The sequence below is a fragment of the Triturus cristatus genome, chromosome 4_1, assembly GCF_964204655.1.
Source record: "Triturus cristatus chromosome 4_1, aTriCri1.1, whole genome shotgun sequence".
Lineage (NCBI taxonomy): Eukaryota > Metazoa > Chordata > Amphibia > Caudata > Salamandridae > Triturus > Triturus cristatus.
The window spans coordinates 933,163,806-933,187,634 of NC_140585.1; the positions used below are offsets into that span (position 1 = coordinate 933,163,806).

At 47.2% G+C, this 23,829-nt stretch overlaps 1 protein-coding gene across 2 annotated transcripts in view; it reads right to left on the reverse strand.

Moving 5' to 3' along the window:
* LOC146855855 (uncharacterized) overlaps positions 1-23,829 on the reverse strand; it is a 72,421-nt gene that overhangs the window by 5,399 nt on the left and 43,193 nt on the right. For both annotated transcript variants that reach the window (XM_085653797.1, XM_085653798.1), the window contains exon 2: positions 3,729-4,735. In XM_085653797.1, coding sequence (XP_085509923.1) covers positions 3,729-4,174 — 446 coding nt within the window. In that variant the 5' untranslated portion in view covers positions 4,175-4,735. The remainder of the gene's footprint in view (positions 1-3,728; positions 4,736-23,829) is intronic.

Below are 23,829 nucleotides of genomic sequence, written 5' to 3' on the forward strand. Positions count from 1 at the left end.
GGAGTTTGCCCTGCGATGGGGAACTATAAATGGCTGTCCGCTGTCCCCTATTTTGTGGTCATTGGCCCTGGAGCCACTGGCGGACTGGGTGCATCAGAACCCCCTAATATGGGGAACACCAGTAGAAAGAGAGTGGGAAGATCGAATATCGCTCTAAGCAGATGACATTCTACAATATGTGGAATAACCGAGACAGTCAGTAGACAGAATACTGCAGATCTATCGGATATACGGGAAATACTGTGGATATGGCATTAACTGGGACATGTCACTGCTACACCCCTTTTCGGGAGGAGTATCCGCCCTTATGTCCAGGTGTTCCGTGCCAATAGAAGAACATTGTTTGACAAAGCCATGGGAAAGGAAGGTTGTGGAACACTGAACGACAATGGAATTTTCAACCATAAATGATCTAGTCATAGAAGGACCTCTCTTTCCCCACCATATTTGAAAACTAACTTGGTGCTCAACCAATGGAGGACACAGAAACCAGATTTGACTAACTGATAAGCGGCACCTGGAGACGTTACTGCAAGAAGTCAGAGTGAGGGGGGGGGTAGACATCTTGCAGTGATCACCTTCTAGTGATTACTCGTGTGAAGCTGAAGCTCTGAGAAATAGAATGCAAAACATCAAGACAACAGCACTTCGATGTGGTAAAATTACAGGACCCAAAGCCGAGAAGGCATTTGTCTTACAAATCAAAAAGAGGCTCCAGCTCCTGGCACACAGGGAAGATCGTGTGAGCCAGCTGCAGAAGCAGTCAATGAGAAATGGAAGCAGGTGCCCTCAACATATGTGTAGAGAAGTGAATCATGCATGAGAACCAAGACAAGAAAGAGGAAAGAATGGATAAGGCAGAACTCAAGGCAAGCTATTGAAGACAGGAAGGCAGCAAAAAAAGACTCCTGGAGGCCAAATCTGACAGGCTGCAGGAGTAGTACACAGAAGCAAACCGGGCAGTCAAAAGAATGACAAGAGCAGACAAGTGGGCGTAGCCAAGCAGAGGAGTCAGCCGGTAGGGGAGAATGGGGGAAGGTCTTCCAGATCACAAATATAGCCAGTGGTAAAGCTTATGCAACATACAACACACTTATCATGGATAAGCAAGACAGTCTACTTGCAACAGAGAAAGAGCAGGAAGCATACTGGGCCAAGCACTTCAAAAATGTCTTGAACAGATCAGTAATAATAGCAAAGTGGATATCCAAGAAGCAGAGACAGACATGGGAGTGAACATCACCCACCGCAGAAGAAAGAAATGGTCACTGCCATGCAATCTCTCAGGAACAGAAAAGCTCCTGGCCAAGACAACCTGAATGCAGAAATGTTCAAGGCAGATACTGAAACATCAGCCAAGATCCTCCAATCACGGTTTACATCGATTTGGGAAGGAAAGAAAGTACCAAATGACTAGAACAAAGGCCTAATTGTCAGGATTCCAAAGAAGGGAGCATCAAACACTAACAACTGGCGTGGAATCACATTTCTGTCAATACTGAGTAAAATCCTGATGAAAAACATTATACAGCACATTTCTGACGCAGTGGACAAGCAGTTAAGAAAACAATAGGCTGGGTTTAGCAAGGCAGAGTGTGCGTGGATCAGATCCTTACTCTACGCAGTAGAGCAGTACATAATTTCACAAATTTTCAGTAAGCCTTCCATAGAATCCACCGTGACGGCCTAAGGCATATAACAAGAGCCTATGGAATACGCAGCAGATAGTTCTCAACATGAGCTTTCGATACCTTTACCTGCAAGGTGGGGTATAGTGAGTTTAGCTTTGAAGTCAAGACTGCTGTGAGACAAGGATGCGTGATGTCAGTGTTGCTCTTCAACCTAGTCACCGACTGGGAGATGAGATGCACACCTGAAGAAACCAAGCCAGGTGCATTAGACGGACCTTATTTTCTACATTGGAGGACCTTGCCTATGTAGATGACGTGGTCCTGCGCTCTTACACCAGCATATGTACGAAAAGACATCTCATCTTAACATCTATGCACAGAAAGTGAGCCTCAGGCTCAATACAAAAAAAAAAAAAAAAAAAAAGTCATACCACTCGACATCCCAAACCCTACTCCCATCAAGGTGGATGGAGAAGACCTAGCCATGATTGGATTGTTCACATACCTAGACAGTAGTATCAGCCATGATGGAATGGCAGGCAGTGAAATCAAGAGCTGACTGAATAAGACCAGGAATGCCTTTAGGATGCCTAACAATGTGCAGAAGTCATACCTGTACAGCACCAGCATCAAGCTAAGGCTTTACCCAAGCTGCATTCTTCCCACACTCTTGTACGGATCAAAATGCTGGACAATGATGAAAAGTGACATCACCAAACTTTCAGTCATTCACACCAGTTCCATGAGAAGAATCTTGCACATTTTCTTCTGTGAACCATGCCCTACCCGGAACTGCTCACCAAATGCAAGCAACAGAGCACGGACACCATCACAATAAGAAAACAAAGAGGAGAACAAGAATCCATCAGAAGATTAACTCTCTACTGGATCCAAAGGCAAACGCAAGTGAGGAAGGCCCAAAAACACCTGTAGGAGAACTGTGGAAAAAGAAATGAAGACCCTGAACCACGGCTGAAGGCAACATACAGAAACTTGTCCAAGACAGACAGAAGTGGAGAACCTTTGTTGCTGCCAAACATGCCAGTCGGTATAATATGTAGTAAGTAGTGATGAGGATGCCATGCTACGGAACTTAAGGACCATTGCCCGTGCTCCCATTACTTTAGTTGTCGGTGAGCAACAACATTCTCAATTGTTTAGCATCATCTGCTATATTGCTCACCTATCAATGCAGGCCACATGTGAGTTTGACAGCCGTTCCCACCGTTTTGTTTATCCTCGGTTCCTACCTTTCGGTTTACCCAGACTTTGGTTTTCGGTTGCTCCATTGTACAGATCAAGGAAGAAACACTTGTAAGGAGTACACAATCAAGATGGGCTAATTGGTGTTAAAAAAACGACAGATCTATAATGGTCTGCCATGTCCATAAGGTTAGGCTCACTAGAATTAGGAAGGGCCACAATGCTCTCTGCAGTCGCTACTGTGAAGCTCTATCTACACAGCAAGGCTTTCGACTCTTAAGCAGGGTCCTTACCATCACAAGTTTCTGGGTACTAGGGGAAATTCAGTGCCATGCTATTGTCTCAATCTTCCCTTTGCCACTACCTGCAAACACTGTACACCGAGTCCCATTGCTAAACAATTGATGCCATACCTCTGAATGGAATCTCCACAATTGCTTATCATACTTTCCAGAACCTAATGCTCATGTCTTCCCTAACACATTTGCAGTTATAACCCAAAAAAGCAAACGAGAGCCCTTGTCTGCTATTCTCATCCCCCCCTGTATGTACCAGAGTAAAATGCGAGCTTCAGAAAAAACAAAAGCAATTGAACATGAAACTACCTTTGAAAATCCCCCCCTGGAGAAAAAGTTGTATAAATGGGACTTCAGCATAATTTATTCCCACAATACATTCGAATTACCCTTTCATGGGAGTCCAATACTTCCCACCACTATTAACATACAATTTAGCAGAGCTTGACTTAGTCCCACAATAACGCCTCAACTTTCACCTTCATCACCATGTCCCCTTTCTGCCTCATTTTCCACAATAATTACCTTACACCATTGGGAACATTTCCCAATACTAAATCACCAGACTCTTACAATGCTTTCTTTGTTCTGTTCTTACATGTGCTGAGGGTCGGTGACAGTGACTCCACAGGCGATCTCTTCGCTCTTCTCAGACAGATTTCTGAAGAGGTTGTTTAGCTTGTGTTGAAGGATTCTGTCAGACAGCATTGGTTGGAAAATTCCAGGCTTGTGTACTTGAGCGTCTCCGTTAAATACACACCAATCCCCACACCTTTGATGGTCCCCATAAGCATGGTTTACAATGTTCAACAGGGCCCTCTTCAGGCCAGCTGGATCCTTGTTGTATGGAACAAGACAGTGCGTAAAACAACTAGTCTGGAACCAATGGATGACTTCTGTGGTAAGTTCCTTAAACGTCTTCGCAAGATACATCAGAGACTCGCCAAGATGTGCGTGTACATGGTTGAAGTCACCCCAATTGCATTTTCTTTGCCTTCGAAGTTTATTCTGTATAGGTGCTGGGTGATGGATACGATTATCCATTGGTTGTTTCAAAAGAACTGCTTTAATGTCCAAAGCAAGGCTCCTGATCTATTTACCTTGAGTGCAGCTGATGACACAAGTGACCCCTTTCCAAGTGGCCTAATGAGCAGTTTCCCAAAATATTCTGTTTATTTCGCTCACTTGTGCGCATCAGTTGTCCTAGCCAGCTCTCTTGCAGGTCTGTTGAGGCATTCCAAGTACAGTACTTTTAGCTGCTGTTCACACGCCCGCTTCTGTTGTCATACCCAGGTCTTCGCAAGTCTACTGAAACATTTATAGATATGACCGGTTGTCTCCCTGCTCGCACATCTAGAGCTATGTGGTTGTTACCTGCTCACATGTGTCCATCTGTTGTCATACCTAGCTTCCGCACAGAGGTCTGAGAAGTCATCCTAGAGGGTGTCCTATTTACTCACACGTGTGCAGCTCATGCCAACACATCCAGTACTCTTAGACATCGTATGAGCCATTCTGCAGATATGATCTGTTCTCCTTTCGCACCAGCACGTTTGTTGGTATTTACAGGGCCAATCTTCACATCATTGTGGAAAGGACTCCTTCCTTAAGACATCAAAAAATAATCAAAAACATAACTATCAGGAAACAGGGACAAAGGCAGTTCAATCACTAGTACATTTTGAAATGTGGGTATGTACAAAAATGATCACATTGAATTATACTGAAATGTAACATTTCACCATTTGCTTGAAACCTAACATTAACCACGTACAAGGCTTGTAGCCACCATTCAAGAAAGCTATTCAGCTGAGAAAATGGGTGTTGAAAAGATGGTGTGATAAGAGGCTGTTTTAAAAACAACTCCGGAGGCATGTATGCGAATGACTCAGTCAAAATGTGGGGAAAAACACAGGACAGAACAGAGTATGGGCGAGTTGGAATGAACTCTGCTGAAATTCTCTTTTATTGCTGATAGTTGGCGACTGTACTAGTGAGATGAGAGAAGCAGCCATTTCTGCTGGTGGGCCTTGCACTTAACCTCAGTGTGCAAACTGAATGAAGGAGATTTTCTACATCTAATCGAAGTGTTGTTGCAAATATTATTTATAGCAAACTCTGTGCGACAAGTCATGGGCCAAGCCTCCGCCTACTCCCCCATCAGTACGATCCGGTCATGTCCGTTGTTACTGAGGAAAGGGCTCCATGTTTTTCTCAACCACTATCCTGTGGCGACCCCTTTGCTCCCTGGTGCTTTGGTTCAGTCCTCGATGTGACAATCTGCAGTTCTTCAGAAGAGCGCCCTACCTGGGCAGAGCGGTCCACAAAGCAATGCCCTAGTGCAGGGAATAACTGAAACATGCTTTGAGTGAGGGCAGGTTTGCAAAATATTTTTTGAATAGGTGTAAGAACATGGAAAATAAACCTAACATCTGGCCAAATCAAAGTGAAGAGATTCGACCTCAGCTGCGCACGCAGAGGCCGCATGTAAAGTAGTTTGAAGGGGCTAATGTCCTAGAAAATGTGCATGAAGCACAGAACTTCAGTGGAATTTAACATATTTGCCCTGCCAATGACTTTCGTTCAGAAAGTGTTACAGAAATAGATCACATGTTATAAAAACATATTACCTACTAGTTCACAGCTTGCGATATGCGCCATTAAACAAGCCATGTTTACCTAAGTTTTGACAAGTATGAAAATCTTTATAGTATGTGTAGAAATTACTTTTCTTTTTCTTTAGCCAATGTGGAACTGTCCCCAAGGAGCTGAACCAAAGAAACGCCAGCGCATTGTTTTACCAAATACTCATGGGTCAACAGACCTGTTATTGATGTCGATATTTAAGAATATATAGTTTACGATGGATTCTGATATCGAAATGGGTAAAAAAAAATATACATACATATATTTCCTCAGACAGATCGAAATAAAAAGGATTTTAATCTTCCCGTATGTGTGTGCTTTTTCTGATGTGGTTCACAGTTGAGAACATGCTGAATATTTATGTAGCTAAAATCTTTTATCACCCTGCCCACGACATAAGGGAACAAAGGTCGACATGGCTACTGAAATTTACACAGTGCTAAGGGTCCAATGTTAAGTGTTTTAAAGCTCAGTTTTTGGGAATGGTACAAGTAAAGCTCTCCACAAAAAGTACTTATACAGATTGACTGTGCACTCTATATACATTTTACTTACATATATATTTAGTCTACATAAAAGAGTACAGTGTTTTTAATATGCATATAAGGTGTCACATCCAATGAATCACCCTTTTAAAAATCGTTTTTTTTCACTAAAGCTTGGGACTGGGGGTAGAAATAAACACTGTGCCAATCCCAACAGTTTTTAGCCTCCTATGCTGTACGTAGAACTACTAACCACACATGGTTTAAACTTTAAAGCAACAGAACTCCTTGATTGGTGCAGCCTCTCTTTGATGGCCCTCTTTGATGCCGAAATGCCTGGGTAGCCCATTCATTTCAGGCCCTCTTTTCTTTGTTACCTTACTGATCCATGCTGCATTCACAGTGGTCACACGCAAAGCCATTGGTAAATTCAAAGCCGTAGTAGTATTTCATTACTTTTAAAACTGTAAAGGATTCCTAGCAAACAGACATAATAAAGCTGTGGAAACGCGTTTCCTCTCCGGCTTACGGTAGGCAAAGAACTCCTCGATGGTCTACCAAAAATAGCTGCCTGTCACCTTTAAAAGGGGTCTTCCATGTTATTCTAAAATGCCACGTCCAAGTCTGACTGCATCGCGTGCGAACATATGTATATTAAGTCTATAAGGATGCTAATTTGGCATGAACCACATTGTTCTGAAACGATATGTGCACCATACTCCTCTGTTATTACAAAGATGTGCAAGGCTTCCCTGCTGCAGCCTAAGCCTCGTTCTCACTTCAGCACCATAAGCTATAGAGAGAATTCAGCTCGCTCTGCAGAGAGGCTTCTCCCGTGAATTTCTTCTTCAAGGTCTTTCCGACCCTTCCTCATGAGAACAAGGGGTGCCCGCCTTAACTCCTGGTACCTGAAGTTTCACTCCCCATCATGTGACTCCTTCCTTTGCCCATGTGAAGAAACTGTATAAAACGAATGTAATTTGTAGATGTGTTAGCATTATATGCTCACCCACTCTGTGAAGGTGACTCTATGTTGGCTGATTTTCTGATTACTACTTTCTTTGCTGTTAATAAACACGCTCCAGACTTGGAGCAGGCTTAAAGAGTGACTATATTGAACAAATCTGGGTTTTTTTGGGGAGGAAAATGCCAACTCTCGGCCTGAAGCGGATAGGGGGTTGGGCCGGATTCGACATGATGACCCAGAGGGGACAAAGGCAAGGCCAGGCAGTCATTTCTATTCCACTGGGCATTTCCCCGGTGGGCTGGAGCCCTTGGAGGGCGGTTTTGAAAGCCCAGGGCTTTTCCTGGTGCCTCTGTCACTTTTCCCAGCTCCCCAAGGTTCACTGCAGCCAGAACAGGGGCAGAGAGGGGGGGGGGGGGGAGAGAATGAAAGTAGAAAGAAAGTGATGAGAGAGGAGAGAGACTGAATGGATAGATGGAAAGAGAAAAGTTGCACGAGAAGACCAAAGGAGAGGGGCTCGTTTGAGCATGTTTCACATTCACAAGGGGAACTGGGATGGAACGCGGACCAGCACCTGATCTGCAGAGTTGGCCAGACATCGTTAGCTGAAAGAACCATAGCAACAGCTAAAAGAAACCTAAAACGAACTCTGGGCATGACTTTTGTTCTGTTGTGTTTGCTGTATGTGCTGCTTTTGGGGGATTATAGGCGACAACCAGAAGACTGGGTAGGGAGGAAGGAAAGAGAGAAGTCCCAGAAGAAAGGGTGGGTGTGTTGTCCACGGTATGGAGTGAGTGGGCTCTAGAAAAGTGCAGAAAGGGGAGGATAGGCAGGAGCATCAGGGCCTCAAACACAGATCCCATGAGGGTTAGTGTTAGTGCAGGAGAGGCTCATTCATCCAGCCGCAGCGACTCTGCTAACTCTTCGGAGCACTACCGAAGAAAACTCGAATGCACGGTGGTCAATGGTGAAAGTGAGGGATACCATCCCTGTAGGAAGGTGGATATCTGACTATGGTTACCCCCTCCAGCTTTAGGTAGCCAGAGGCTGACCCTGAGAGCACAGTGCAACTCAGTTAGAGAAAGAAAGGCATCCAGGGTGGAGGATGATTGGAGGAAGCTGAGGCCTCACTTTGAGGACACTCACTTCAGTACTCCATCTCAACACCAGCCTTTTACTTTGCAAAGACACACCAAAGGTAGAGATTCCCTATGGTGGAGACCCTATGATATCTTTAGGATGAGGGATTGCTTAGTGGACCATGAGACCGGGGGTAACCATGCCAGTGCTGGTTCTTCCTTATATGGCCACTCAGGCAATAGAGGCTTACCTTGTCAAGGCCAGCCTTATCTCCTTTCGTTTGGGGGGGGGGGTTGTGTAGGAAGGTGGATATCTGACTATGGTTACCCCCAACTTTTTGCCTAGTGTCTAGCTGGTTTTTCGACTTAGTTGGCCTGAGATCCTGCCACTCAGGGTCTCAGGCTGTCTGCTCTCTCTGTAAAATGGACTCCATGTACCCTAGGTACATAACCAATTGGTAAGGATCACCTTATTGGACCCTGTACAGTGTACCCTAGGTACCCAGGGCATAGGTGTACCCTAGGCCTCCCAGGGGCTGCAGCATGTATTATGCCACCCCTGGTCTGGCCTTCCAATCAGACACAACTGGCTGATCACTCAGCTGGGGCAAGGTCGTGTAATCACCCCTTGCTTAGGTGTAGTATTCCTATACCTACCTTATATATAGACACATGTGTACCTATCAGTCACTCCTATGGCAGGCCTTAACAATCCTGGAGGCAGAGTGCTTGCTAACATGTGAGATGGTGCTCTAGCATGAGCTGAGCCTGTCTGCAGCTTTCGGAACCATGTCCTTATAGCTGTTCTATGATATAGCCTACCATATACTCTTAAAGTGCCTTATAATCTTAAACGGTTATGGTAACTATGGTTTGGCTTTATCAAAACATGTCGTGTAAGGTGTCTAACACTTTGGAATAATACCCCCATACCATTTCTGGTGATGAGGATATTATCCCTCCCTTCTAGAGGGAGAGACATGTTAAAATCCTACTTTGCTGTTTAACTCTAACCAAAGCCTCAGCATCACAAAATGGATGCTGCTGCCACAGACACAAGTCTGACCTCCTGCTGCTGGGAGTGATCCCAGCCAGGGAGGCCTGGACAATAGGTTTCCTGCTTGGGGAGGTGCTAGCACCTCCCCAGACAGCCTTTAGTGTATTGGGGCAGGGTGGGCTGAAAGGAATGAGACATGCCTGGGGCACACAAGGTGTTCCTTGCATAGTCCAGTTCAAACCGGCGCTGGGGCACTCCAGCCCCAGCTCTGGCGCGAAACTGGACAAAGGGAAGTGGGTGTAACCACCCCCTCCCAGGTCCCACCCATAAGGCGTGACCTAGCAGGTATCCCAGCCCCCCAGATTAGTATAAGAGTGGGAGTTGGGCCTCAAGACTTTAGATTATCCTGAACCTGCAAAACTGAACAGAAACTCTGGACCTTCGACATTCGACGAAAGAAGAAGACTGAAGAATCTCCCTTGTAGCCAAGGAGTGGCTACCCTGTGCAAACAGGCACCATCAAGTGACTACCCTTTGCTTTGTGAAACGTTCGACGAGGAACCGACTGCAGAGCCCGACCAGAGCCTTGATTTCCAGACTTCTCTGACCCTCATCCACATCTGCAGCAGAGCTGAGATCCGTGGAGGCGACGAGCGACGTGGGACCGGCTACCTGGGAAAAGTGGCTAGTAACTTACAGCGCAGCTTCTGAGGCACCCTCGAAGTTGTGCACCGGGGATTGAGAAGCCCCAACCCCAAGCACCATCTGCACCGAAGACCAGCCCCCCACACTCCACGAGTCCTGCGTGGGGCCCTTCAGCATTTTCCTGCTTGCCGCGTCTGTCCGGTTGCTTGCCGCTGGCTAGTGGCCTTTGTGACGACGCTCCCTGAAATCTTCTGCGCTGGTTTGGCTCCTCCAGACTGGCTCCCGCTTCTCTGCAAAGAAGAAGCACCCCAGACCTTCCTGGTCTGCACCAGAAGCAAGTCCCTTGTTCTTCGTGGGTTCCGCTTGCCAAGGCTTGGTGAGTCCTAGTCCAACTTCGACGCCGCCGACAGCAAGAGCCTTCGTGGGACAGCTCGCCTCCTGGTCCTGGTCGTCCTCGACGCTTCCTGGTCCTCCTGGCTGCAGCGACAAGCTTCACCTTCCCCTGCAACTCTTCACGACATCGCCTGGTTCCTTCCTGGTTCCACGTGGTCACTGGCTAGTGACCTTGACTCTGTCCCCTCTGCTTGCAGGTTTCTTCTCTTCTTGATCCCAGGCTTGGGATCCACCGGACACTCTCTCCTGACTGCCTGTCAGCATCTTTCTTCAGGCATCCATAGGAGTCGACGACGAAAACGACGCATCTTCACCCCTATGCACCCGCAGCCTGTGGGCTAGGTAACTTGGGTACTCCGGTGCTCATCAGGATAGTGACTATCCTAGTGTCTAGTTTTCAAGTCTCAACTTCCTAGCTACTCCGGAAGTGTCCTAAATCTATCTATTTCTAAACTGTAACATTGCTATTGACTTTTACGCATTACGCGTGAGTGTTTCCACTCTGCACACGAATCCCGTGGGCCTCCCACTTCCTAACTAACGCTAGTGTAGTGTAGCCCCAGCGATTCCCTAGGCCTAGGCCTATTCTATTCCCGTGACAGTGGTTCTTATACCACTTACTTAGTATATGGTTTGCGTGGCCCCTAGGGCCTAACTGTATTACTTACCTGTGTGACTTACTGTATGCATTAATAAGACTGTGTTGTACTTACCTCTAATCTCATAAAGAGTGCTGAGGGTTTGCTTAGAATAAATACACTTTATTTTATATATATATCTGTTGTGGTGTCCTTTCATTTGGTATTCAAGGGATTATATATGGTATCACAGCTGGCTTCACATGCCATTCAGAGTTTAGCCTAAGACTGCTCTTGTCCATGCTACCACTAGGATAGCTGGTCTATAAGGTTGACTTTACAACCAATCACCATAAGGGTATTTGGACTGATATAAGGTGTACACTATAACTAGTGACATCATACATCAGGCCAACTTCTCACATTGGTGAGCAGCGGTTGGGATCTGAGCTTGCTGTTGTAATACCATTGTAATCTTGAGATACTAAATTGAAAGATCACACAGATATTGTCTAGGTACATATAACATAGATTATTATACTTAAGTCCTACTGGACTATGTAGTTGTAGGTTGAAGGGAGTAACACACCCTGACTACAACTACTAGAGAGGTTTAGTAGATACAACTAGTGTAGGTAGGTGCACACACCACACCCTCACTAGATCATGTCTCTGAGAGGAGATCAAGTAGATGCTCTCTCAGGAGGATCAGGTCTGCAAAAGATCCCCTCTAGATATGATACCTTAACATTCCAGGAGATGAGACACTTGTGTACCTCCAGAGGAATAAAACAGGGTGCAAACCCTACCCTCCTTCAGTTAAGACAACTCCTAGAGGAGTATGATGCTCATAGGGCATCTCAGGCAGGTGCCCTAGGCACAGAGGAGGGTCTACCCACCACAGAGGAGTCAGATGGGGCTTCAGATGGAGAGGTAGACAGCCAGGGCCAAGTAGGAAGACTTAGCCAGGCTAACCTAAGTTTACATGGGAGTTTGCATGGGGTCCCCCCATACAGACCCACAAGTAGGTTTTCACAGAGAAGCAGGAGGGACAGATCCCCTTCAAGGGAATCCATCCACTCCCATGTCTCTAGCATCTCTAATGCTTCCTCTCACAGGGGAATGACTTCACCTGAGAGAAGGGAGCATAAAGCCAGAATGAGGGAAGCTAATCTGAGGATTCAGAGGGAAGAAATTGCCCTTGCCAAGGAGAAGCTTGCTCTGGCTAGAGAGCAAACATTGTGTGGGTCAGAACCCACTGGTGGCAGCAACATTCCTAGAGATAGGGATAGGTCTTATGACCATAGAAACCTAAGCAAGATAGTCCCCCCATATCAGAATGGGGATGACATCCACAAGTGGATGACTGCTTTGGAGAGGGCCTGCAAAGTACAGCAGGTACCCCAAAGTCAGTGGGCAGCTATCTTGTGGCTCTCCTTTTCTGACAAAGGTAGAGACAAGCTCCTCACAGTCAGTGATGAGGATGCAAACAATTACAAAGTCCTGAAGAGTGCTCTGATAGATGGGTTTGGCTTAACCACTGAGCAATATAGGTTGTTGTTCAGAGACACCCAGAAGACACAGACACAGGACTGGTCTGATTTTGTGGATTGTGCCACTAAGGCTTTGGAAGGTTGGTTAAATGGCAGCAAGGTGCAGGACTATACAGGATTGTACAACTTGATTATGAGGGAGCAGATCCTTAATAATTGTCAGAACCAGCTTCTCCATCAACACCTGGTAGACTCAGATTTGACCTCTCCCCAAGAATTGGGAAAGAGGGCAGATAAATGGGTCAGGACCAGGATTAGGCCTAAAAATCAGGGTGGTGACCAAAAGAAAGATACCACCAAGCCTCAAGAGAAGGGTGGGGATAAAGCAAAAGAGAAATCTTCCTCAGGGCCCCAAAACTCCACACAGGGTGGTGGGTCCCAAGCTCCCTCCTCTACCACAGTTAAAAAGCCTTACTGCCATGTGTGTAAAACACCTGGGCATTGGAAAACTGACAGCAGTTGCCCACAGGCTAAAAACAAAACTGTTCCTCCAACTACTCCTGTCACACCACCTATTACTGTCAGCAGTAACCCCCCAGGTGGTGGGAGTGCCCCCCAAAATTTGGTTGGGTTTTCTTGGGTAACACAGGGGGATCCTGGCTTAGCCAATTCCCCTACAGCAGCTACTCTTGTCTGTGATGGTGGCATGGGGTTTGCCAACTTCACTGCCTGTCCCAACACTTTGGGTAGGTACAGACAGGAACCCTACATCAATGGTAGAAAAGCTGAGGCCTACAGAGACACTGGAGCTAGCATCACTATGGTGGCCCATAGGCTAGTTCCTTCTGAGCAGCTTTTGCCTGGTTTCTCATACCAGGTAACTAACATTGATGGCAAACAAAACAGTCATCCCATGGCAGAAGTATGTCTCAGCTGGGGAGGGGTCACTGGCCCTAAAAGGGTGGCAGTGTCTCCAACCTTGCCTGTGGACTGCTTGCTGGGGAATGACTTAGAACTCTCAGCTTGGGCTGGAGTTGAACAAGACACCCATTCCAAAATGGTAGGCCTTTCCAAAAAGGGTAGTGGGGTTGTGCCAGTCACAACCCCTGTCCAAGTAGCTTTCCTCCCTGAAAAGGTTGGAAGGGCAGTGGTAGCCACAGCCCAGGCACAGACAGACTTCCCTGTAGGGACTGGCAGAGCTGTGACAGTCACAGCTCAAACACAAACTGAGTGCCTTCCTGAAAAAGTTGGCAAGGCTGTAATGGTCTCAGCCCACACTCAGACTGATATAGGTGTAGTGAAGCCTGAAACTATGGATCACTCCACACAGACAGAGAGTAGTGGGGAGGAAGAAAAGTCTCCCTCTCCCCAGACATTAGGAAAAGGTCAGCCTCCTCAGGGATCTGACCTCACCCCTTGTGAAGGAACTGCCCCAGAGGTAGCCAGGCCTGGCCTGGCAGAGCCTCTGATGTCAGTGGCCCCTTCCAAGGTGGGACCCAGTCTGGTGCAGGTAGCCTGCCTCTCTCTACCCTGCCTCAGTCAGCCCAGGGCTGCAGAGGTCAGGGAGGCCAGTGGACCCCAAGAGGGCCCCTGTCCACAAGAACCCCCCCTTCAAAAGAATGAGGATTGCCTGGTTAGTTGCCCTAGCCAGGTGATGGGTAAAAACATTCCTGAGGGATCCCCTTCACAGGTAGTTAGGGACCTCCCCCAGAGGGATTCTGTTTCGCACAGGCAAACATGGGACCTTAGGACCCCAAACCTGACCTGTCCCTCCAGTAAGCCCACAAAAGGGACCCAGCCTCCAGCTTTAGGTAGCCAGAGGCTGACCCTGAGAGCACAGTGCAACTCAGTTAGAGAAAGAAAGGCATCCAGGGTGGAGGATGATTGGAGGAAGCTGAGGCCTCACTTTGAGGACACTCACTTCAGTACTCCATCTCAACACCAGCCTTTTACTTTGCAAAGACACACCAAAGGTAGAGATTCCCTATGGTGGAGACCCTATGATATCTTTAGGATGAGGGATTGCTTAGTGGACCATGAGACCGGGGGTAACCATGCCAGTGCTGGTTCTTCCTTATATGGCCACTCAGGCAATAGAGGCTTACCTTGTCAAGGCCAGCCTTATCTCCTTTCGTTTGGGGGGGGGGGTTGTGTAGGAAGGTGGATATCTGACTATGGTTACCCCCAACTTTTTGCCTAGTGTCTAGCTGGTTTTTCGACTTAGTTGGCCTGAGATCCTGCCACTCAGGGTCTCAGGCTGTCTGCTCTCTCTGTAAAATGGACTCCATGTACCCTAGGTACATAACCAATTGGTAAGGATCACCTTATTGGACCCTGTACAGTGTACCCTAGGTACCCAGGGCATAGGTGTACCCTAGGCCTCCCAGGGGCTGCAGCATGTATTATGCCACCCCTGGTCTGGCCTTCCAATCAGACACAACTGGCTGATCACTCAGCTGGGGCAAGGTCGTGTAATCACCCCTTGCTTAGGTGTAGTATTCCTATACCTACCTTATATATAGACACATGTGTACCTATCAGTCACTCCTATGGCAGGCCTTAACAATCCTGGAGGCAGAGTGCTTGCTAACATGTGAGATGGTGCTCTAGCATGAGCTGAGCCTGTCTGCAGCTTTCGGAACCATGTCCTTATAGCTGTTCTATGATATAGCCTACCATATACTCTTAAAGTGCCTTATAATCTTAAACGGTTATGGTAACTATGGTTTGGCTTTATCAAAACATGTCGTGTAAGGTGTCTAACACTTTGGAATAATACCCCCATACCATTTCTGGTGATGAGGATATTATCCCTCCCTTCTAGAGGGAGAGACATGTTAAAATCCTACTTTGCTGTTTAACTCTAACCAAAGCCTCAGCATCACAAAATGGATGCTGCTGCCACAGACACAAGTCTGACCTCCTGCTGCTGGGAGTGATCCCAGCCAGGGAGGCCTGGACAATAGGTTTCCTGCTTGGGGAGGTGCTAGCACCTCCCCAGACAGCCTTTAGTGTATTGGGGCAGGGTGGGCTGAAAGGAATGAGACATGCCTGGGGCACACAAGGTGTTCCTTGCATAGTCCAGTTCAAACCGGCGCTGGGGCACTCCAGCCCCAGCTCTGGCGCGAAACTGGACAAAGGGAAGTGGGTGTAACCACCCCCTCCCAGGTCCCACCCATAAGGCGTGACCTAGCAGGTATCCCAGCCCCCCAGATTAGTATAAGAGTGGGAGTTGGGCCTCAAGACTTTAGATTATCCTGAACCTGCAAAACTGAACAGAAACTCTGGACCTTCGACATTCGACGAAAGAAGAAGACTGAAGAATCTCCCTTGTAGCCAAGGAGTGGCTACCCTGTGCAAACAGGCACCATCAAGTGACTACCCTTTGCTTTGTGAAACGTTCGACGAGGAACCGACTGCAGAGCCCGACCAGAGCCTTGATTTCCAGACTTCTCTGACCCTCATCCACATCTGCAGCAGAGCTGAGATCCGTGGAGGCGACGAGCGACGTGGGACCGGCTACCTGGGAAAAGTGGCTAGTAACTTACAGCGCAGCTTCTGAGGCACCCTCGAAGTTGTGCACCGGGGATTGAGAAGCCCCAACCCCAAGCACCATCTGCACCGAAGACCAGCCCCCCACACTCCACGAGTCCTGCGTGGGGCCCTTCAGCATTTTCCTGCTTGCCGCGTCTGTCCGGTTGCTTGCCGCTGGCTAGTGGCCTTTGTGACGACGGTCCCTGAAATCTTCTGCGCTGGTTTGGCTCCTCCAGACTGGCTCCCGCTTCTCTGCAAAGAAGAAGCACCCCAGACCTTCCTGGTCTGCACCAGAAGCAAGTCCCTTGTTCTTCGTGGGTTCCGCTTGCCAAGGCTTGGTGAGTCCTAGTCCAACTTCGACGCCGCCGACAGCAAGAGCCTTCGTGGGACAGCTCGCCTCCTGGTCCTGGTCGTCCTCGACGCTTCCTGGTCCTCCTGGCTGCAGCGACAAGCTTCACCTTCCCCTGCAACTCTTCACGACATCGCCTGGTTCCTTCCTGGTTCCACGTGGTCACTGGCTAGTGACCTTGACTCTGTCCCCTCTGCTTGCAGGTTTCTTCTCTTCTTGATCCCAGGCTTGGGATCCACCGGACACTCTCTCCTGACTGCCTGTCAGCATCTTTCTTCAGGCATCCATAGGAGTCGACGACGAAAACGACGCATCTTCACCCCTATGCACCCGCAGCCTGTGGGCTAGGTAACTTGGGTACTCCGGTGCTCATCAGGATAGTGACTATCCTAGTGTCTAGTTTTCAAGTCTCAACTTCCTAGCTACTCCGGAAGTGTCCTAAATCTATCTATTTCTAAACTGTAACATTGCTATTGACTTTTACGCATTACGCGTGAGTGTTTCCACTCTGCACACGAATCCCGTGGGCCTCCCACTTCCTAACTAACGCTAGTGTAGTGTAGCCCCAGCGATTCCCTAGGCCTAGGCCTATTCTATTCCCGTGACAGTGGTTCTTATACCACTTACTTAGTATATGGTTTGCGTGGCCCCTAGGGCCTAACTGTATTACTTACCTGTGTGACTTACTGTATGCATTAATAAGACTGTGTTGTACTTACCTCTAATCTCATAAAGAGTGCTGAGGGTTTGCTTAGAATAAATACACTTTATTTTATATATATATCTGTTGTGGTGTCCTTTCATTTGGTATTCAAGGGATTATATATGGTATCACAGCTGGCTTCACATGCCATTCAGAGTTTAGCCTAAGACTGCTCTTGTCCATGCTACCACTAGGATAGCTGGTCTATAAGGTTGACTTTACAACCAATCACCATAAGGGTATTTGGACTGATATAAGGTGTACACTATAACTAGTGACATCATACATCAGGCCAACTTCTCACAATCCCTCCTCCCTCCCTCTGCGAGATCAGTCGATTGACAGTAGCCGAGGGACCTCCTCTCACCTAGTTTCTCTTTCCATTACCCTTCCTCCTTCTACGGAATGAGCTGCAGCTCAACGCCGCCACACCGCTTTTTGTGTTCCTAGGGACAATATTTAATGGGGGTTAAACCTTAAAGCAAGGAAGGGTCTCAACTAAAGGGACACCTGCCCATACTATGTATCACCAGTATGAAAGAAGCACATGCAGAGTTTTGAAACTGTGTGTGGGACTCACTAGCAAGGATGGGAAACTATTTATCAGAGAATGGTACCTCTGTCTGAGAAAGATTGACTAATTCAAAGGAAAAACCTAAAGGACCTTAACAATTCAATACAAGCAGCGCAATGGCCAGCATTTGTTAATTGGCACAGAATAAAGCAGACCCCAGAGAAACCCTAATATCAAATTAGCCATTTGCAAGTCAGGTAGTGCTTGTGTCCCCACTGCCCTGCTTTCTCCTAATTTATTCCACTAGATAACTAAACCAACAGAGGTGGTATCACCCAAAAAGGAGGAGGATGTGTTGGACATCCTTGGTTTCTCCATGCTGGCTGAAGGGGCCAAGCTGTGCCTCCAGCTGCACCCAGAAGTGGGGCAGTGGATGCTGCTCCACCAGCAGCAGAATACACAGTGGTAATGCATAAGCGATCACAGTGCCTGTGGCAGTGCTCTAAACAAGGCAAACGATAGAGGACAGGTCATAGTGGCGTACAAGACAAATACACTGGTCTCACAACCTTGAAAATGGGGCATGGGGCTCATTCACGTCAGGTATTGATAAAGCTTCCACCTGAGCAGAAATGAAACCCCACAGAGGTGTGATATAGCTTGAGGCACACCTGGTACAATAGAGAGCAATGAAGCGATCAAGTCGGCCCACCCTCCACCGATGCAGAGGAAGATTCGAATCCCACATCTATGGTTCCCCTCAGAAAATACGCCAAGCCCCAGAAGGAAAATATTCATACACTATCATGGTCCCATTCAGAAGTAATTAACATAAAAAAGATTCCCTAATGAGCACAGTTCTGCAACAAACTGCACTCAGTATATGAAGTGTATCGACCAAATTGGGAAGATGAAAATCAGCTCAGAGTGAAGTTACAAAATGGTAGATTGAAAAATGTACCTGGCCAAGACCGGCACCGTAAAGGATGATGCCTTGACTAATAAGAAAGAAACTCTGGCGAATGCAGTGATATAAGAGTGTCCTCTTGAAACTGATTCAACTAAAATTTCGAACTGAAGGCAGAACAAGGGTAAACCAGAAGCAGATTATTTAGACAGACCAAAGGATGTTCTTGAGCGTTATTCTGGGTGGTGCCTTTGTACAGAGACTAATACTGAATGTGTATCATCAGTTGAGAACGATTAGCACTGGATGAATGAAGAGATTAGCTTCACTGGTTACTATAGTGAACCATTAGATGCTAGTACAAGAGTGCAAGGAAGACTCTAATGAATCTAAATGACTGCTGTTGGAATTAGAACAAGAGCAATAAACCATAAAGGGAAGAGGAAGAAACCAGAGAAATCAGGAGTCAGATGGAGGAGGCTACAGGATGGAAGAGGACAGGGACGGGCTGGCTTAGACAGCAGGACAGTTGAACAAGCTGCCGGGGGTGTATCATAATTTAATTTTGGGAAGCTGGGACACTGGACGATGGACTACCCAATCCTTGCTTCCAGTGCCCCCATGAAATCCAAACTCTCGAATTGGTCCAATTTCCCAAGACAAGTATCCAGATTAATAAAATAGCCAGAGATGTGCCATGAATACCCTAATCCCTGCTGATCACAATGACCCCTACGTGAAATGTGCCATTAATGGGAAGCTTACTGTTAGACTTGGCATTTTTGGCGTGGTTTCCCCTGACATTTTGCCTCTACCCCCTGTATTTTTGATGCTGTGCTGGATTTCGTTTTTGCTGTCTTAGCTGCTTTGGGCACTTTGCCACTGGTGATCAGTGTCAAAGTGCAAGTGCTCCCTGTATAAATTGTTGTTACAATTGATTCTCCGGGATTGGCATATCTGATTTACTGTTAAGTCCCTAGTACAATGCACTGAAGTGTGGCGGACCTGTAAATCAAATACTACTAGTGGGCCTACAGCACTGATTGTGCCACTCACATGAGTAGCCCTAAAAAGGTATCTCAGACCTGTCATGCAGTGTCTGCGCACAGTTTAAAACTGTGCGCAGTCAACTTGGCAAGTGCACCCACTTGCCAGACCCTAACCTTCCCTTTTTTTACATTTGACACACCCCTATGGTAGGTACAAGGTACCCCCCTGGGCAGGGTGCAGTGTATGTGAAAGGTAGGACATTTACTGGTGTGTGTGACATGTCCCGATAGTGAAATACTGCCAATTTCATTTTTCACTATTGAAGGGCTATCTAGCCCCATAGGATAGAATGGGAAATGCTTTGTAACATCTTACAAGTATAACTTCCCATTGGGACAAGATAGAGAAATACAATTTAGGCTCTCTGAACTCAGATTTTAATAACATCTTTTAGTAAATATGGTTTTTAAATTGTGTGTTTCAAAATGGCACTTTTAGAAAGTAGGCATTTTCTTGTTTAGCCGTTCTGTGTGCCTCTGCCCATTTGTGTATTGACCGTCTTGTTTTGGAGCGGCTGGGTATGTGCATTCACTGTAGACAGCCACAGGGGGCGGGGGGTTTGAGGTGAGCCTGGCCATTGATGGATGACTCAGAGCTGAGTTGAATCTGAATTTAGAGTAGTGGGAGGAGATTTCCTTGCACCTGATTAGGGTCTGTCTCCCTTGCACAATGCGGTTTCCACCCCCTGTGGTCATACTGCACCAGTGAGGACAGAACTGGTTTGGACTGGGCTCAGAGACCTTTGCACAAAGAGAACAAATACATTTTGGGGTATAAATATTAGACCTAAAACCCCAGAACTTTAGACTACCTATGGATTCAAGAAGAACCTTTGCCAAGGAGAAGAGCTGGAGAAACTGGAGGAGTACTACCCCTTTGCTGTGTGCTGTTTGCGGTTGACTTGCAGTAGCTGTTTCTGCCAAGGAAAGGACAAGGACTTTGCTATGTACTGTGTCCCCCCTGCTTGAGGAAGATCTCCAAGGGCTCGAGTAGAGCTTGCCTCCTGTTTTGAAGTTTAAGGGACACAAAGCCTTCACCCCTAGCTCCCCTGAACTTCCTTGCTGGGAGTTCTGACCTGCCAAGAGGTGCCTTTGACTGTTTTGGGCCTCTGGATGTTGTTCCTACGGTTGGGAGCTGGAAAAGCAACGCAACTACAAGAAAATCAAAAGCAACACTCTTCTTGTGGCTGTTTTTCTGACACGGCACCGCTGTACGAGAGGAATCGCCACGCGGCGCCGCACCACTGCCAAAACCAACACAGAGCCTGCTGCCACTGCAAGAACCAACGCATCGAGGGATTGTGGCTGAAGAAACCGATGCAGCGCCGCCGCATCGATCGCTCGCTCCCTCACACCTCCCGGATTTCCACACATCATACCCGTGTGGCAAGTTTTCCCGCTGCATCACCCGTGGACTGGAACCGTCTCGGAATTGACGCAACACTTCCCACTACAGACTAGATTTGACGCATCTCTTCCCCTGCGTGCAGCAGAACTGTTGAATCGCCTCCCAAGGGTCTCAGGAACTGACGTATCCCTTTGTTTCCCGATGCTTCCCATCTCTGCGGCTGTTTGGCCTTGTGAATTTTGTTGCAACTACAGGTACTTTGAGGGAAATCACGCATCCATAGCTTTCTATGGGCCAAGTTGTTTGAAATCTTTTTAAAGTCATATTCTTATTACATGTATGTTGGATTTTTGTTATTTTTGTCTCGTTGAGTTTATATAAAGATACTTTATTTTTCTAAACTGGTGTGGTGTCCATGTGTGTTGTTATCACTGTGGGTTACGAGTACAAATACTTTACATATTGCCTTTGGGATAAGTCTGTCTGCTCGTGCCAAGCTAACCAGGGGGTGAGCAGGGCTTATCTAAAGTGTGTATCCCCCTTACCCTGACTAGAAACAAGGGTCCCTATTTGAACAAAGTTACCCAACTCTGCCAACTAGAGACCCTCATTTCTAACACCTAGTTAATACCTCAATGATACTGGTGCCAGCAGGTCTCCTTTGAAATCCTCTGAATTTCCCTCCATGGCTCTCTCTGGCTTGTTCGTTGATGCAGTTGACATCTTCAATCAGGAAGTTCCTCATCACATTTCAGATCTTTTTCCTGTGATCTTAGGTCCCATCAGTGATAAACATGCTTTCCTGCTAAGCCCGCATCCCCTACAAAGCTCTTAGAAGAGATTTGCTTTGCAAATTAAACTGCACTGTTTTCTGCGCTAATTGTGCAAGACCTTAGTGCTATTAACAACATGATTCCCCTCAACTTCCCCATAGTCCCCAACCCTGCCACCATCCTTTCCTACAAGTCACCCCCAGCCCTGTGGTTTAAGGTGGTGGATCTTTGTTCTGCCTTCTTTTCCATCACCATACATGAAGAAAATCAATTCCTCTTCGCTTTTTCATTTGACAGGCATCACGTAACATGGTGGAGACTTTTCCCAAGCTGTAAAGATTGATTTGTACAGCTCGGTCTTCCCCGAAAAATCAAATTTTGTGTAGTACAATTGTTTTTTTCTTTCTTGCAGTTTTATATAGTGCATACTCGACCTGAAGGTATCAAGAGTGCTTTACATGAGCACCAGTTGCATTACAGACAGATACATTCATTTTTTATGCACTGGGAGATTAAGTGATTTGCCCAGAATCACAGGATGTTTAAGCCTCCCCGCCAGATTCTAACCTGGTTCCCCAGCTTCAAAGTTAGCGCTCTAGCCTTTAAGCCACATCCTCTCCCAATCAATGAACGATAAATTGAGTTTATCACTCTGTACCAGTGGCGGGTAGACTCCTTGTATTTGTTAGCAGAATTGGCTAACAAGGGACATAAGGTTTCTACTGAGAAATCACATTTTTTTCTCCTTCATGTGTGCGATACCTAGGCCACGAAAGGTCTTTTGGTGAGCGACACCCATCATCTGACTGAACAGAAAGCATCTGTAAGTTTCCCAATCCAGTGACCGTCTCTTGGGGATAGTTGGATACAGTCAGCAGTAGATTAGCTGTCATTCCAATATTGTGTAAATAAATATACCACAAAACCCTTGCACTGGTCAGAGAAGATGGAAACCACCTGTGTGCAGGTCAAGCAGGCATTGCTGAACCTGCACTGTGATTTCAAGACTATAGTGCACCACTTATGCTGTACTGTAATGAAAGAGGCAGGCACACTCTAAGTGCTGCAAAATTTCGAGATCAGAAAAAGCCAGTTGTATATTATTTGTCCTTAACCCGGGAGCTTCATGTAACGCCCTGAACGTCTCAGGATCGTTTAACAGACACGACAATGAGGACGCAACCACTTGTGAAGGGTTAGTTCTTTTAATGAAGGCAAATAAAATACAAAGAACAAACAAAAGTTATAGTCACTGGAATCCTCCAGGCTAAGTACGTTACCAGCCCACAGCACGGATGGTCCTAACCGTCCTCTGCATATACGCCGATCCCGGCGTATGCCAACAGAGGGCAGAAATGAAATGGCCGACAATGCCAATCGGTAGGCTGTGAGGGGCACGAAGAGGGTTGGGGAGAATCGAGGAGTCAGGGAAACACCCAGCCGGGGTCTCTACCTGAAGGGAGCAGCCGCTCAACCTCTTCCTCAGACTGCACCGGGACGCGGAGTCACCTCCTGGTGATGCGTCACCGATACCCCAATCACAAGCAAGAAGACTGAACCGAGAGCAGCCGCTCGATCGATCCTGTGGACTTCCGAGTCTGTAACGCGGCAAACACCTCCTGGTGTGCGTTACAGCTGGCAGTCCCTGTGTCTCTGGTCGGGCTGGGAGTTACGACTCCAACCAGCAAAAGCGCCACTGCGCTTGGACTCAGCCGAGTCAAAAAGCGAAGCTCAATGGTTGACCGGTAGAGCTTCCGGGTCCTTCACAGGTGACGATGGGGCAAGACACGGCCCAGGGAGTAACGACTCGACCTACCTCCGTTCTTGCCTTACTGGAGCACCACTCCGGAACACTGCTCTTCACGAAGCAGGTACGTCGGTGTAAACACAATATCCGACAGCCTTGTACCTCCCGGTTCCTCCCTTTATAGGGCGTGTTTTCCTTGAGTTATGTAACAGCTCTCCTGTTTACATAAGGGCGTGTTTCCCTTGAGTTATGTAACAGCTCTCCTGTTTACATAAGGGCGTGTTTCCCTTGAGTTATGTAACAGCTCTCCTGTTTACATAAGGGCGTGTTTCCCTTGAGTTATGTAACAGCTCTCCTGTTTACATAAGGGCGTGTTTCCCTTGTATGACAGGAATTCTTGACAGTACATCCTCCCTCTCAGCGGCTCCCCACGGGTCCAGCGCTGGCAGGAAAACGCCGATGGAGCAAGGAGACCAAGCGCGGAGCATGAACCCC